Below are 16,660 nucleotides of genomic sequence, written 5' to 3' on the forward strand. Positions count from 1 at the left end.
TCCGCATCAATGCAGACGCAGCCCCAATCCGTCTGTCAGTCTCCCGTTCCGTTCTCCTGTCACTTGTGAATAAGACCCCGAGATACTCCTGCACCTGGGGCAACAACTTGTCCCAGAGCCAGAGTGGGCACTCCACCCTTTTCTGGCTGAGGACCATGGCCTCAGACTTAGAGGTGCTAATTCTCATGCCAGCCACTTCGCACTTAGCTGCAAACTGTTCCACTGCGAGCTGGACCACCCCGATGAAGCCAACAGGACCACATCATCCGCAAAGAGCAGAGATGAGATTCTGAGGCCACCAAGGCAGAAGCCTTTCGCCACTTGGCTACGCCTAGAAATTCTGTCTATAAAAATTATGAACAGTGACAAAGGGCATCCCTGGCAAAGTCCAACACCCACAGGAAACAAATCCAACGTAGTGCTGGCAACACAGACCAAGCCCTCGCTGCGGTTGTACAGGGACTGAATGGCCTGCAACAAAAAGCCAGACACCCCATATTCCCGCAGCACATCCCACAGGATACCCCGAGGGATGCGGTCAAATGTCTTCTCCAAGTCCACAAAACATATGTAGACTGGATGGGCAAACTCCCATGCACACTTGAATATCCTCGAGAGGCTAAAGAGCTGGCCCAGTGATCCGTGACCGGGATGAAAACCATACTGTTCCTCCTGAATTCAAGGTTTGACTAATGAACGGACCCTCCTTTCCTGCACCCTGGCATAGACCTTACTGGGGAGGGTGAGAAGTGTCATCCTTCAATAGTTGGAGCACACTCTCCAGTCTCCCTTCTTAAAGATGGGGACCACCACCCTGGTCTTCCAATCTAGTGGAACCACCCCAGATCTCCACGCAATGTTGGAGAGGCATGTCAACCAAGACAGCCCTACAACATCCAGAGCCTTCAAGAACTCAGGGCGAATCTCACCCCAGGGGCCCTGCCCTCAGGGAGTTGTTTAACCACCTCAGTGACCTCACGCCCAGTGATAGGCGAGTCATCCCCCTTGTCCACAGACTCTGCTTCCACTACAGAAGAGGTTCCCGAAGCCTTCCTTCCACCGCCTGACTATAGCCTCAGTTGATGTCAGCAGCGTTCCCACCCGCACTATAGACCGTGTGAGTAGAGCACCACTTTCCCCTCCTGAGTTGCCTGACGGTTTGCCAGAATTGCTTCTAGGTCTTCCAAGAGTCTTTTTCCATGGCCTCACCGAACTCCTCCCACACCCGAGTTTTTGGTTTTGGCACTGCCCGAGCTGTATACCGCGCAGCCTGCCAGTACCCATCAGCTACCTCCAGAGTACCACAGGCTAACCAAGCCCGGTAGGACTCCTTCTTCAGCTTGATGGCTCCCTTCACCTCTGGTGATTACCATCTGGTTCGAGGATTACACTTCAACAGGCACCAACCACCTTGTAGCCACAGCTCTGAGCAGCAGCCTCAACAATGGAGGTACGGAACATGGTCCCTTTGGACTTAATGTCCTCACTGATACGTTTAAGTGCGCCGGGTCTGTCCGGCATTCTCAGCCACCACCTGATCCAACTCACCACCAAGTGGTGATCAGTTGACAGCTCAGCTCCTCTCTTCAACCAAGTGACCAGAATAGATCAGATGATATGATTACAAAATCGATTATTGACCTGCAACCTAGGGTGTACATGGTGTTCGTTTTGGACAAACTGTGTTTTGCACAGAAGTCCAATAATAAAAAAAAAAACATTTGGGTTCAGATCGGGCAGACCATTCACAATTACGTCCCTCCAGGTCTCACTGTCATTGCCCACATGAGCACTTAAGTCTCCCAGCAGGACGATGGAGTCACTGGACAGAGCACCCTCCAGCACCGCGCCCAGCAACTCCAAGAAGGGTGGGTATTCTGAACTGTCATTCAGAATAAAAGAATGAACAGTCAGGACATGTTCCCCAGCCCAAAGGCACAGGGAAGCAACCCTCTCATCTACTGGTGAAAACTTCAACATACAGGCAGCAAGCTGAGGGGATACAAGTATACCCACCGTAGCTCACCACCTCTCATCAATGGCAATTCCAGACTGGAACAGAGTCCAGCCCCTCTCTAGGAGACTGGTTCCAGAGCCTAGGGCATGCGTTGAGGTGAGCCCAACTATAACTAGCTGATATTGCTCAACTTAACGCACTATCTCAGGCTACTTCCCCACCAGAGAGGTGACATTCCATATCCCAATAGCCAGTTTTGATAGCCGGGGATCAGTCTGCCAGGAACTCCATCCTTGGCCACCGCCCAATACACAGTGCACCCAACCCCTAGGATGCCTGCTGCAAGTGGTGGGCCTACAGAAATGTGGACCCATGTTGTCTCTTCGGGCTGCGCCCAGCCGGGAACCACAGGCTAATGCCCGGCCACGAGACGCTCTCCCTCCAAGCTTCCTCCCTGTCCCTGGTAACCATATCCCGGGCAGGGTAAACAGTTCCCTTGTTGAAGGTTCCATCTTTTGGTATAAATTAGTATTAGATGAAAGTATGTCCTAGCTCCAGTGCAACTTCAGTTGTTGATGCTCCAGCACAATACAAAGATGTTTTGAAAATAAAGTTGCAGCATTTGAAAAACATTCTTCACTTTCTGTTGATCTAAATTTATTTTGGAAGGCAGTGGAATTAATGTTAAGTGGCTTAAATACAACATTCAGTACTGTTGTACTTACAATGCGCTATTTTTCATTAGCCCACATTTATGCTTGTAGAAAACATTGGTCAAAAAGTTCAGATGACCACTTTTAGTACTACTGCTGTCTTTACATCACACCCTGGACTTTTGCTGTGTGGGATGGATCTTGAACACTACTTTAAAATGTTGACACTTCACCTTGAATTTCACTTCACTGTAGGAAGAAGCGGTCAGAGGAAAGTCTCAGTCAAAGGGAGAAGTCACAGATCTGGTGAGTAACCAAAAATAGTGCTGGTGTGGCTTATCAATGCCTACCATAGTTAATATAGCTTTGAATTTTACATTGGTTAAAAAAATAAAAAATGTTTTCATTTAGACTTGAAATTTTCTTTTCTGTTTAGTGTCAATTTCTAGAGCAAGCTGTTTCATTTCATTTGAGTTCTTACTGTCTGAAAATGTTTGCTGTCAGATCAACTTTTATTAGTTTCAGTGTTAGGTTTAGGTTTTTTAATTATAATATGGTATCTAAGAAGTTCAGGACACATTACGAAAAGCAAAAAACCACACTTAAGTCTCAGTCAACATATATATGTACGCACCAAGACTTTTGGCTGGTACTGTAAGAAAGCCACTTTATGTTGAAAAAATGACCAAAATGACTAAAAACTATTGTGGAGGTCACTTTTTGTACATTATACATTTTAGGTTAATTTTGTTTATTGCTGTTGTGTATATTAAAGAGGCTTTTGATTTTTCATTTATTTTAGGCTAGTTTTTATTTAATTTTATTGGTATGGAAGTAATTTTTCTCTGTAAAGAAATGCAACAACCAAAGTTTTATGTGACAATGGCAATAGCAATTTTATTTATATAACACATTTGATTATATGCAAACTCAATGTGCTTAACACAAGATAAAAACATAAACACACACACACACACACAGCTATTGAGTGCAGGCCTGTGTGAACAAAAAGGTTTTGAGTCTGTTTTTGAATGTCGGTACAGATGTAATTGATCTCAGTTCAGCAGGCAGCTTGTTTGAAAGAACACGACCGCAGTAACTGAAAGCATCCTCAGCTTACTTGGATGTGTTTCTAGGAACATTTAAAAGATGACCTGAGAGGTCTGACTGGGTTATAAACAGTGAGCAAGTCAGAGATGTACCAGGGTACCAAACCAAAAAAAGCTTTGAAATAATAAAATTATTTTAAAGGTAATTCTATATTCCACTGGGAGCTAATAAAATGCCTTCAGTCCTGGGGTAATCTGGTTAAATTTTCACATACCTGTAAGCATTCTGGCTGCTGTGTTTCAAATGTGCTGTATTATTATTCTTTGTGATAGAACCAAGCAGAAGAATGTAAAGGTTAAACAGTAATGGACCAAGGACAGACCCCTGAGGAACCCCTAATTGAATTTGTATTTGTACAGATCTAAAACTGTTAACTGAAACATAAAAACTTCAACCCTTTAGATATGATGAGAGCCATCAAGAACATGACCTGTTTAACCAACTGAGTCATGAAGCAGCAGTGAGATCAACTAGAATTAAAACTGAGACTCTGTGAATCACTATGGATCTTTAGGTCATTGATGACTTTAGTAGGTAGAAAGGTATTCAATGAGTTGGTATTAATTCAACATTTGGTCTTAAATATTTTGCTGAGGACTGAAAGATTAGAAATAAATCTATAATTATGAATTACCAATGGATCTAAGTTATTTTTCTTGAGTAGCGGTGTGATTACAGCACACTTGAGAGAAACCAGGAAAATGCTGTAGAGAGCTGTTTTATAATTACTAAATAATTTGTAAAACAATAAAATACAGATTTGAAACGTTTGCCTGGGATAAGGTCAAGAGGTGCAAGAATTTTACTGATGAATAATTCCTTCCAGAATTTACAGGTGAGAATGTAGACGTTGAGCTTGTAGCTGTGATTTGATTCAAATGTGAGGCAGCACTAAATAAATTACTATGAGGGTCTAAGATATTACCTCTAATATTACAAATGCTGTTCTTGTAGAAAGAAGCAAATTATTTATTTGTTAGTTGTTCAACTGGTTTTGGAGGGATTAAGCATTTTATATCAATGGATAAAAATTAAAAAGTAGAATTAATGTTAATCAGTAGGACTGTCTGGCTGATTTTGTTTCATTGTTGCAGCAGTAAAGTGCATTTTTATAGATTTCAAAATGAATTTGCAGATTCTTTTAGCAATTGTTACCGTTCAGAATTTCTCCAGGGTGCTTTAGTTTGACCACATACAATAATTGGTTTGACAGGAGCGATACGATCAATAATTTGAGAGATGGAATCAGAGAAATTGTTCACCATTTCACCACATGATGACAGTACTGGTAATGTGTATTGTGAAAACTTAGTAATGAAGGTAGCAGCCATGCTGGCATTGACATGACACTCAATGATAAATTAGTTGTATTTGTTTTGACAGATGAACAATATACATCTGAAAATATGCAGTCATGATCAGAGACCGCAACTTGTAGACCATTTGTGACATCGAGGCCTCTGGAAAAAATTTCTGTTTGTGTCAGAATTTCTGATGTTGTCAATGTGACTACTGAAGTAAACCTAAAGTAAGGTCAAATTTTGTTGCATTTTTGGAAAAAAGTTCACCAATTTCTTTCAGGATGTCATGTCTTCAAACAGGTTGGGTTTAATGTGTATAAGAGCTGAGGGTCTTACCTTAATATGAGAAAATGGTTTGGGAAGGTTATATAGTGATGTTTTAGTAATTGTAGACTGTGAGGAGTTCAAAGGAACAAATAAACTTTATGTTATGAGATATATGGGAATTTATCATGTTTACAAAGTCCTATCACCACATGAAAGGCAGTTGGAAAAAGTAGGGATTAATTAGTCCTGGCATTAGGACCCAGATGACATCAGTTATAGTGGGACTGGTCAGACTGAGTGGACCGTGATAAACTGATTTCTTAGTAGGTACTTAGTTCCTATGTGGTCATAGGAACTAAGTACTGCTTGATGTGGACCATTGCATTGCATGCCTGCAAATGACTGAAACAGTCCAAAGGAAATGGAGTAAATCTGCTGCATTTCTTCATCACGTTAGAACAACAGTAGCATGATGGACCGATTGTTAAAAATGTACACAACTGAGCTCTTTGCTGACTTTCCAAATAAGAGTCATAGACACTGGTGCTAACTTCATGAGTATGTATCAGAAGGTCAGCATAATGCAGTCATTCTGTTCAATCATGGTCGTTTATTTTGCCCTTTTGTGACCATCCGGAGTGCAGGCGCGCCCAGCTGCTTTTAAATGCCGGTAGAATTGCAACTACATATGACAGAACAATCATTCTTTTTGCACATAAAACCAGGGAGTCTACACTTACCCAGCACTCTGGGCCAGAGCACTGTATCATTCCTGCTCCTGCTATGCCAGCAACAACCTTTCCACAAAGCTGGTGAGGATGCTGATGCTGCAGCTGAAGCAGGTGATGTGGTCAATGAATGAATCACCAAAGCGGGAAAGCCACTCGATGAAGGGCAATTTCTGAAGGATAGCATGCTGAGTTGCTGATGTCCCAGCAAACACTGCAACAGAGTAACGTAGTCGAATGAACTCTTCTTTTTTTTTTTAATTATAAAATTTATATTTTATAAAGAAGAGTTTATTCAACTATGTTACGCTGTCACAGTGTTTGGATTGATTGGTAACTCTGATCGACCACAGATGTGAGGTAGATAAAGTATTATATGAATCTGTAACACCAAGTGTATCATATTTGATACCTGACATTCTGAGACCATTAATTTATTGCTGCTGTGAGCAATAAATTAAAGGTGGCTTCAGGGGGCAGAGCGGGTCATCTACTATCAGAAGGTTGGTGGTTCGATTCATGGTTGCTCCAGTCTGCGTGCCAAAGTATCCTTAGGCATGATACTGAACCTTGGGTTGTTCCCGATGTGTTCAGCAAAGTGTGATTGTGTGTGTGAATGTCAGATAGAAAATGGGTGTGTGAATGGGTAAACGAGACATGTTGTATTAGTGTGCTCATGTAGAGTAGAAAAGCACTATATAAGAACCAGTCCATTTACCATAAATGGCACAAAAGTGTCAGATGTAGCAAAAATGAGCCAAATTAAAACTCATGTTTGCAAATTAATATTTAATTTATTTCCTTTTGTTATTTGTCAGAAGGTTCAAAAACGTATCATTTTCCAGCAATTATTTCATGGTTCACACTTTACAGGATTAAAATATGACTTATAGTCTGAAGTGCTTTGAATGGTTAGTGAGACTAAAAAAGTCTACTATAAAAGTAGGTACATTACATTAATAAAAGCAGTAATACAGTGCCAAGGCAAACTGTGCTGAAATTACACAGTCAGCAATGCACAATAAATCCTGACACAGTTTGCAATGAGTGCTGATTTCAAGGCTGGCAGCACATTGTGGCAATACCCTGCAAGAAAACGTTTTCCATTTCAAAGAAAGAAGAAGTTGAAAAACACATTGCCCTCCACAAACAGCTTATTTTTCACATTTATTTCTTTGATAGTCAGCACTTCTGTCATTTTTGACATTGAAGAATTTCCCTAAACTGAAACTGATGACCCTGCTGCTGATGCTCAATTTATCTATTCCTAGAAATTCTGTCCATAAAAATTATGAACAGAATCGGTGACAAAGGGAAGCCCTGACGGAGTCCAACACCCACAGGAAACAAATCTGACTTATTACTGACTATATGGACCAGGGGCGGACTGGCATACATTACTACCGGGGATTTCCCCGGTGGGCCGATGGGTTAGTGGGCCGCCGGCTGTTTAACTCAGTCCGTGGAGGAGCCATTGCCGCGCACTGTGGCCCCGGCCCATAGTCACGCTGCTGTTTAACGGTGCCTATTACCTCTCCCCCGCTCCAGTCAGACAAATCTGCTTAGCGCGCGGCCGTGGAATGAGCCTGTAAACACATGAACGAGCATGCCGGCCAGCTGATGCGGGCTGACGGCATGCAGCGGAGATCAGAAAAAAAAAAAACAAACAAACTCGCAGCTGAAAAATATTAGCAGAGACTTTCAGGAAGTCAAAATAGCAGCAGACACATTTGTCCAGTGGGCCAACAACAACCTAAATGATGAGAATGAGCTGGAAGTTGAAGCATCTCTGCCACAAAAACGTGGTAGAAAGAAGAAATCTATGCCAGGTGAGATGTGCCGAGATGAGTCTCTAAGTGATGCTATCACGTCATACAAGATTGATGTCCATAACCAAATCATGGACACAGTGTTAGAGAGCATTAACCAGCGCTTTCTAAAAAATGGCACACTATATGCTGATTTGGCACTTTTGGATCCCAAAAACTTTAACCAGGTAACAGCCTATGCTGGCAGATTCCCAGAGTCATCTTTCCAACAGCTGAGCAAGTGTCTACTGCCATTTGAAGACAATGCAACAGTTGCCAGTTTACAGAATGAGCTCATCAGGACAGTGGGACCGGTTAAAGACTTCTGTAATGGAGGAGTATCCAACCAAGGAAACAAAGGAAGGACCACAGGATGCTGAAGATGAGATGGAGATAGTTTGCAAAAACTGTTCATCTTGCAATGACTGTCCATTTTGCTGCTATCGTGTTCTGAGGCAATACAATCTCCTTACAGATGCATACAGCACCATAGGGCTTGCATACAAGTTTCTGCTAACCCTGTCTGTAACACAGGTAGCTTGTGAAAGAAGCTTTTCCACTCTAAGGTTCATCAAAAACAGGATTAGGAGCTCACAACAGCACCTTGAGGCTTTCATGCTCATGGCTACTCAGACAGATGTCCTAAAGATGCTGGAGAGTGATAAAATTATAGATGGTGTAGCAGAAAAGAGTCGGTTGCTGCAGAGGTTACTCACTGAGTGAACAATGTAGCTTTCAGTAGCTTTCCAGTTGTTTTTCCCCTGTATTTTGTCAGGGTCAAGTTGTTAAGTGTGTTAGTTATTTTGTTATGCCATATTATTGTATTATTGTAATCATATTATTGCTGGAAGTAATATTGTCCATATGACAATAAAAGTCATATACACTATGTGCCATGTATAGATTCATATACAGTATACACACACACACACACACACACACACACACACACACACACACACACACACACACACACACACACACATACAGATATATATATAGTGGGCCAGTCTGTGAGGAACTCCCGGGCCACTTTTTCTCCCCAGTCCGCCCCTGATATGGACCAAGCTCTTGCTGCGGTTGTACAGAGACTGAATATCCCACAACAATGGGCCAGACACCCCATACTCCCGCAGGACCTCCCACAGGATACCCCAAGGGACACAGTCGAATGTCTTCTCCAGGTCCACAAAGCACATGTAGACTGGTTGGTCAAACTCCCACGCCTACTCAAATATCCTTGAGAGGATAAAGAGCTGGTCCAGCGTTCCACGACCAGGACGAAAACTGAATTGTTCCTCCTGGATCCGAGGTTGGACTAACAGACGGACCCTCCTTTCCAGCACCCTGGCATAGACCTTACCGGGGAGGCTGAGGAGTGTGATCCCCCGAAAGTTGGAGCACACCCTCCGGTCTCCCTTCTTAGATGAGGACCACTGGTCTGCCAATCCAATGGCACTGCCCCAGATCTCCACGCGATGTTGCAGAGGCATGTCAACAAAGACAGCCCTACAACATCCAGAACCTTCAGGAACTCAGGGTGAATCTTGTCCACCCCAGGGGCCCTGCCACCAAGGAGTTGTTTAACTGCCTCAGTGACCTCACCCCCAGTGATGGTCAAGTCATCTCCCTCGTCCCCAGACTCTGCTTCCACTACAGAAGGCGTGTCAGTGGGATTCAGGAGGTTCTCGAAGTATTCCTTCCACTGTCCAACTATAGCCTCAGTTGAAGTCAGCAGCACCCCACCTGCACTATAAACCATGTGAGTGGAGCACTGCTTTCCCCTCCTGAGTCGCCTGATGGTTTGCCAGAATCGCTTCGATGCCATACGAAAGTCTTTTTCCATAGCCTCAACGAACTCCTCCCACACCCAAGTTTTTGCTTTGGCCACTGCCCGAGCTGCATTCCGCTTGGCCTGCCGATATCTGTCAGCTGCCTCCGGAGTCCCACAGGCTAACCAAGCCTGATAGGACTCTTTCTTCATCTTGATGGCTCCCTTCACCTCCAGTGACCACCATCTGGTTCGGGGGTTACCACCACGACAGGCACCAACCACCTTGCAGCCACAGCTCTGAGCAACAGCCTCAACAATGGAGGTGCAGAACATGGTCCATTCAGACTCAATGTCCTCAGCCTCCCTCAGAATGCTGTCGAAGTTCTGCCGGAGGTGGGAGTTGAAGATCTCATGGACTGGGACTTCTGCCAGGCGTTCCCAGCGCACCCTCACAATATGTTTAGGTGCGCCAGGTCTGTCCAGCATCTTCCCCCGCCACCTGATCCAACTCACCACCAGGTGGTGATCAGTTGACAGCTCAGCTCCTCTCTTCACCCGAGTGTCCAGAATATTCGGCCGCAGATCTGATGATACGATTACAAAATCAATCATTGACCTAGGGTGTCCTGGTGAATGTGTCCAAACCTTTGACTGGTGCTGTACTCATAAACTATCTATGTTACTTTTATACTGAAGAAAAATGTAAAGTCCTATTTTCAAATAAGTTCTAACATATTTGTTTTCCTAACGTTTATTTACAGCATGATGGACTGATGATACATAAGAGACAATATTATGCTTAGAGAGTGAGTCAGCAGAATAGAATAGAATGCCTTTATTTTCATTATACAGAATGTACAATGAGATTGTAGAACCCTCTGTCTCACTATGAAATGTCTGTGTAGTTTTAAAAGATGTCAAACAAATGTAAATGTATCAAACCTGTGTGTATGTGAGAGATTGTTACTGGTGGAGAAGCAGCAAACCTCACATCTGTGCTATCTTGCAGTGTCTGAGTGTGTCTCTTCTGAGCTGGAACACCTTCATTCGCCAGGATGTGCAGTCATGTAGAGAGACTGGTCTTAGGTGAGTTAAATGTGTGAAAGTGTGCGATTGTGTGATTACTCATATCTGAAGAATAAGCAGCAGCAGCAGCGACTTTCAGCTGCTCCCTTAATCACAAGGGCAACTCTTTGACTTGGCATATTTTTTTGCACTGCATGCGCTTCTACACACAACCCCAAATGGATTTGTGTCTCCTCCCAGGATCAAACCAGGGATCTTTCACTTATGTATCTGCTTATATCTACAGCTACAGCTTTGCAATTTGTAATGTAGAATTTTACATGAACAAAATAGAAATGCAATAGTAGTCTCAGTCTTCCCGCAGTGTGTCATTCATTTCAACACATTTGTAACAATTTATTGATTTACATTCTGAATGTAACGTGCTGACATTCTCAGCTAACACAGTGACATAGTTTTGCTTTTCTCCTCTAGTCTCGTTTCTCATCATGACATCATCGCCTGTTGCAGGTTGTTTTTTTCTCATATGTGACAAATACAATTTCTGTTTTTGTTCTGTGTGAAATGTTAATGTTTTGAATCTCTGTTATATGTATCTTACAGATGGTCAGATCAGACTAGCTGGGTCAACAAGGTGCTCTGGAAGAGTTGAAATCTATCACAGTGGCTCCTGGGGAACAGTCTGTGATGACAACTGGGACATAAATGATGCTGAAGTGGTCTGCAGACAGCTGAGCTGTGGGAGAGCAGTGAGTGCCCCTTCCTCAGCACACTTTGGTCAAGGAACAGGACAAATCTGGCTTGATGATGTGGCCTGTTCAGGAAGTGAAAGGTCTGTAACTGAGTGTCAGCACAGCGGATTTGGGACACACAACTGTGGACATGGTGAGGATGCTGGTGTCGTCTGTTCAGGTGAGAATTATTTTTTCCTCCCAGAAATTATCCATGTTTAGTTTGAGCACACTGAACACTTTGAGCCTCCATAACATTAAGGAGTTAAATGTATTTTTGATCGCTCAGTTAATTGTGCTTTTAGATTTATATCATTTCTGTGTCTTTGATCTGCATTCATGGTAAAAAAGAAAGTGCAGGCTCTTTGAGTTCTAATGTTTGAGGTATCTGGATATGATAAAAAATAATCTGATCCTCAGCAGGTCTTATAATGAGGTAAATGTAACCACAGATGAACAACAATGCATGACATATTACACTGTGTTTCTTTAACTAAGCCAAACTGCAAAAGCGCTGTGTGGAAAACTAAGTACACTATTGCTACTTCCACATAAATTAGACTGAAAGTTGCAGCCAGATGCTGCTAGTCAAATGCACTTGATTGACTGATCATCAAGTGTGGCCGTTTCTATAAAAGCAGAAGTTTTGGCACTTTTCTGGACTGGAACATTCAGGTGTGTGTTAACACAATTCCAAAGAAGAAAGGACATCAGGAATAATCTTAAGGAAGCGATCATTGCTGCCCATCAGTCTGGTGCATCATATGGCCATTTCAAACAATTTGAAGTCCACCATTCTACAGCGAGAATGATTGTGAAAAAATGTAAGATATTCAAGACAGTTCCAGCAAATTCACACTGAGGTCAGACAGTACAGTGCTCACAGATATCACAAAAAAACCCAAGAGCTACACCTCAGACTCCAAAGGCTTCAGTTAGCATATTAAATCTTAAAGTTCATGACAGCGGCTTCAGAAAAAGACTGAACAGTTATGGCCTGCTTGGAAGGACTGCCTGAAGAAAGCCTCTTCCCTCTAAAAAAGAGCATGGCAACTCAGCACAGGTTTGCAAAATTACATCTGAATAAACCCACAAGACTTTTGGCACAATGTCCTTTGGACAGATGAGACAAAAGTAGAAATGTTTGGCCACAATGCACAGCAGCATGTTTGGAGAAGATCAAGCACACATACACCTCATATCAACTCTGAAGCATGGTGGTGGAGGGGCAATGATTTGGCTGGTTTTACAGCCACAGGCACCCTGCAGTCATTGTGTCACCCATGAACTCCTCCGTATAGCAAAGTATTCTAGAGTCAAATGTGAGGCCATCTGTCTGACAGCTAAAACTTGGTTGACATTTTGTCATGCAACAGTCAATGATCCCAAGCACAGCAGCAAATCTACAACAGAATGGCTGAAAAAGACAAGAATCGAGGTGTCGTATTGACCCAGTCAAATTCCTGACCTCAACTGTCTTAAGAGAGCTGTGCATGAACAAATGCCATCAAACTTCAATGAACTGAAGCAATACGGTAAAGAACAGTGAGCCAAAATTCCTTCACAACAATGTGGGACAATTATAAAGTCATATAGAAAAAAGATTCCTTCAAGTTTGTGCTCCTAAAAGTTTTTCTACAAACTACTGAATCACGGGGTGTTCTTAATTCTTTACACACTGCTTCCGCAGTTTGGCTTTGTTTTTGTTCAATAAATAGTGACATGGTTTAATATGTCATGTTTCATCTCAGGTTGTATTTACCTGATTTTAAGATGTGCACAGATCATTTTTATCATGTCCTAATTCACGAAACATCAGAACTGACAGAAAGTCTACTTTCTTTTTACCACAACTGTATGTTTTATCTTCTCATCCATTATGATGGACTGCTGGTCTACAATCCAGTCTCTAATAGTGAAAGCATCAGACTGACTGGAGCAACTCAGTGCTCTGGAAGAGTTGAAATCTATCACAGTGGCTCCTGGGGAACAGTCTGTGATGACAGCTGGGACATAAATGATGCTGAAGTGGTCTGCAGACAGCTGGGCTGTGGGAGAGCAGTGAGTGCCCCTTCATCAGCTCACTTTGGTCAAGGAACAGGACAAATCTGGCTCGATGATGTGGCCTGTTCAGGAAGTGAAAGGTCTCTAATTGAGTGTCAGCACAGCACATTTGGAGACCACAACTGTGGACATGGTGAGGATGCTGGTGTCATCTGTTTAGGTGAGAATTATTTTTTCCTCCCAGAAATTATCCATGTTTAGTTTGAGCACACTGAACACTTTGAGCCTCCATAACATTAAGGAGTTAAATGTATTTTTGATCGCTGTGACTGAATTGTGTATGACATCTGAACCACTGCAGCTCAGTTAATTGTGCTTTTGCACTTATATCATTTCTGTGTCTTTGATCTGCATTCATGGTAAAAAAGAAAGTGCAGGCTCTTTGAGTTCTAATGTTTGAGGTATCTGGATATGATAAAAAATAATCTGATCCTCAGCAGGTCTTATAATGAGGTAAATGTAACCACAGATGAACAACAATGCATGACATATTACACTGTGTTTCTTTAACTGAGCCAAACTGCAAAAGCACTGTGTGGAAAACTAAGTACACTATTGCTACTTCCACATAAATTAGACTGACCATTCTACAGCGAGAAAGATTGTGAATAAATGTAAGATATTCAAGACAGCTCCAGCAAATTCACACTGAGGTCAGACAGTACAGTGCTCACAGAAATCACAAAAAACCCAAGAGCTACACCTCAGACTCCAAAGGCTTCAGTTAGCATGTTAAAATTTCAAGTTCAGCGGCTTCAGAAAAAGACTGAACAGTTATGGCCTGCTTGGAAGGACTGCCTGAAGAAAGCCTCTTCCCTCTAAAAAGGAACATGGCAGCTCAGCACAGGTTTGCAAAATTACATCTGAATAAACCCACAAGACTTTTGGCACAATGTCCTTTGGACAGATGAGACAAAAGTAGAAATGTTTGACCACAATGCACAGCAGCATGTTTGGAGAAGATCAAGCACACACACCTCATATCAACTCTGATGCATGGTGGTGGAGGGTTTTTGACTGGTTTCACAGCCACAGGATCTGGGCGCCCTGCAGTTATTGTGTCACCCATGAACTCCTCTGTATAGCAAAGTATTCTAGAGTCAAATGTGAGGCCATCTGTCTGACAGCTAACTTTTTATTATGTCCAGATTCATAAAACTTCAGAACTGACAGGAAGTCTACTTTCTTTTTATCGCAACTTAATGTTAAATATTAAATAAGAAGACTTTTCATGTCATCTCTTCCAATATGATGGACTGCTGGTCTACAGCCCATAATATTGATGATAGCATCAGATTGACTGGGCCAACAAGGTGCTCTGGAAGAGTTGAAATCTATCACAGTGGCTCCTGGGGAACAGTCTGTGATGACGGCTGGGACATGAATGATGCTGAAGTGGTCTGCAGACAGCTGAGCTGTGGGATGGCAGTGAGTGTCCATCCATCTGCTCACTTTGGTCAAGGAACAGGACAAATCTGGCTTGATGATGTGGCCTGTTCAGGAAGTGAAAGGTCTGTAACTGAGTGTCAGCACAGCGGATTTGGGACACACAACTGTGGACATGGTGAGGATGCTGGTGTCATCTGTTCAGGTATGATGGCTCTTTTTAAAATATTCAGCGGTTGGTTCAAGTTTAACACATAAATACTGTGTCTATCTTTCAATATCTTTTTTACTTTGTCATTAATCATACACATTGTCCTAATGTTTCTGCTTTGGTAAATCAAACACAAAGTTTCTTAAGACCTTGTGCATTAAATCTGGCCCTGCTGAGGACCCCAAACTGGATTTCATGACATGCACTTTGTGTATGAAAAAAAAATGAAACAATGTTAATTTTGTCTTATGTTTCTCATAGTTGGTCAAATCAGATTAGTCGGGTCAACTCGGTGCTCTGGAAGAGTTGAACTCTATCAAAATGGCTCCTGGGGAACAGTTTGTGATGATGACTGGGGTATGAATGATGCTGAAGTGGTCTGCAGACAGCTGGGCTGTGGGGCGGCAGTGAGTGCCCCTTCATCAGCTCACTTTGGTCAAGGAACTGGACGAATCTGGCTTGATGATGTGGCCTGTTCAGGAAGTGAAATTTATTTGATTCAGTGTCAACACAGAGGATTTGGGACACACAACTGTGGACATGGTGAGGATGCTGGTGTCATTTGTTCAGGTGAGACAAAGATGTTTTATTCAAAAGATTTCCTTCTTTAAGCAAGTCAGATAAGAAAAGCAGGAACATCGCATCAGAGTTAGAAATTTTTTACTTAAGTGTATGACAATTAGTATATTTTTATATTGTTTGTATCATGTGTGAGCGGTGTGGCGAGCAGGGTGGATCCAAACGCAGAACTCCAGAGGCAAAACTGAACTTAAAAGGTGACTTTAGATAAGTGAAGGTAAACGCAGATGAATGGCACTGAAACAAAAACTCGAACTGAACTGATAACAGGACAAAACCACACCTTCATGAGGGAGGACGCGACAAGAAAGAGAGGGAAATGCAGACAATAAATACACCGGGAATGACGAGGGAAAACAGGAAGCAGCTGGGGAGAACAGGTGGACAAAATCATTCTAATGAAACACAGGAAGCAAAACTCCACACAACACACAGGGAACACAGGACTGTCAAAATAAAACAGGAAACACCTAACAAGGTACACCCAGACTTAACACAGGGGCTGGCACAGAGGAAAACTAAACATGGACCAAGGCACAGGGAAAAAGACAGAAACACAGACACAGGGGAGACAGGAACAGAGGGAACTAGAAAACCACAACTGATTAAGCCAGAACTAAGATGAATAAGGAAGACCAAAAACAAAACTAGAAAATAACAAAACCCAGTGAAAACAGAACTAAACACAAAATGCTGAGCATACGGCCCAGAACCATGACAGTTTGGTTAAAACACAACACAATTAAGCAAATCTTTGTGCATTTTAAGTTGCTTTATATTTTCTGGGACTATTGAGCCCTCATAAATTCAACAGTTGAGCACACTGTACTGATCACAAATATAATTGTTACAGTCAGTTGTATATTAGGTAATGCTTGATTCAGCATTTATAAATCATTGCTTATATCTTTTTATAAAAGTGGATATAAATGTTTAGTCTTGCTTAAAAAGCACAAATATAACATGCTTAGTGGCAGCATGAATGAAGGATTAACTATTTCTAAATAAAAATTACATCAAGTACAAACAAGTTATTTAGGAGCTGTTTATTTTTTGTGGGATCAT

The 16,660-nt window shown here is 42.3% G+C and overlaps 1 protein-coding gene across 1 annotated transcript in view; it reads left to right on the forward strand.

The window, feature by feature from the left end:
• Window positions 1-2,872: 2,872 nt before the first annotated feature.
• The window catches only part of LOC115785258 (immunoglobulin superfamily member 1-like), a 30,894-nt gene continuing 17,106 nt past the window's right edge, over window positions 2,873-16,660 (forward strand). Inside the window, exons 1-5 of the mRNA XM_030736795.1 lie at window positions 2,873-2,916; window positions 10,608-10,684; window positions 11,099-11,134; window positions 11,228-11,536; window positions 15,278-15,586. Of these exons, the coding sequence (XP_030592655.1) occupies window positions 10,654-10,684; window positions 11,099-11,134; window positions 11,228-11,536; window positions 15,278-15,586 (685 nt within the window). The 5' untranslated portion in view covers window positions 2,873-2,916; window positions 10,608-10,653. The remainder of the gene's footprint in view (window positions 2,917-10,607; window positions 10,685-11,098; window positions 11,135-11,227; window positions 11,537-15,277; window positions 15,587-16,660) is intronic.

The sequence above is a fragment of the Archocentrus centrarchus genome, chromosome 8, assembly GCF_007364275.1.
Source record: "Archocentrus centrarchus isolate MPI-CPG fArcCen1 chromosome 8, fArcCen1, whole genome shotgun sequence".
Lineage (NCBI taxonomy): Eukaryota > Metazoa > Chordata > Actinopteri > Cichliformes > Cichlidae > Archocentrus > Archocentrus centrarchus.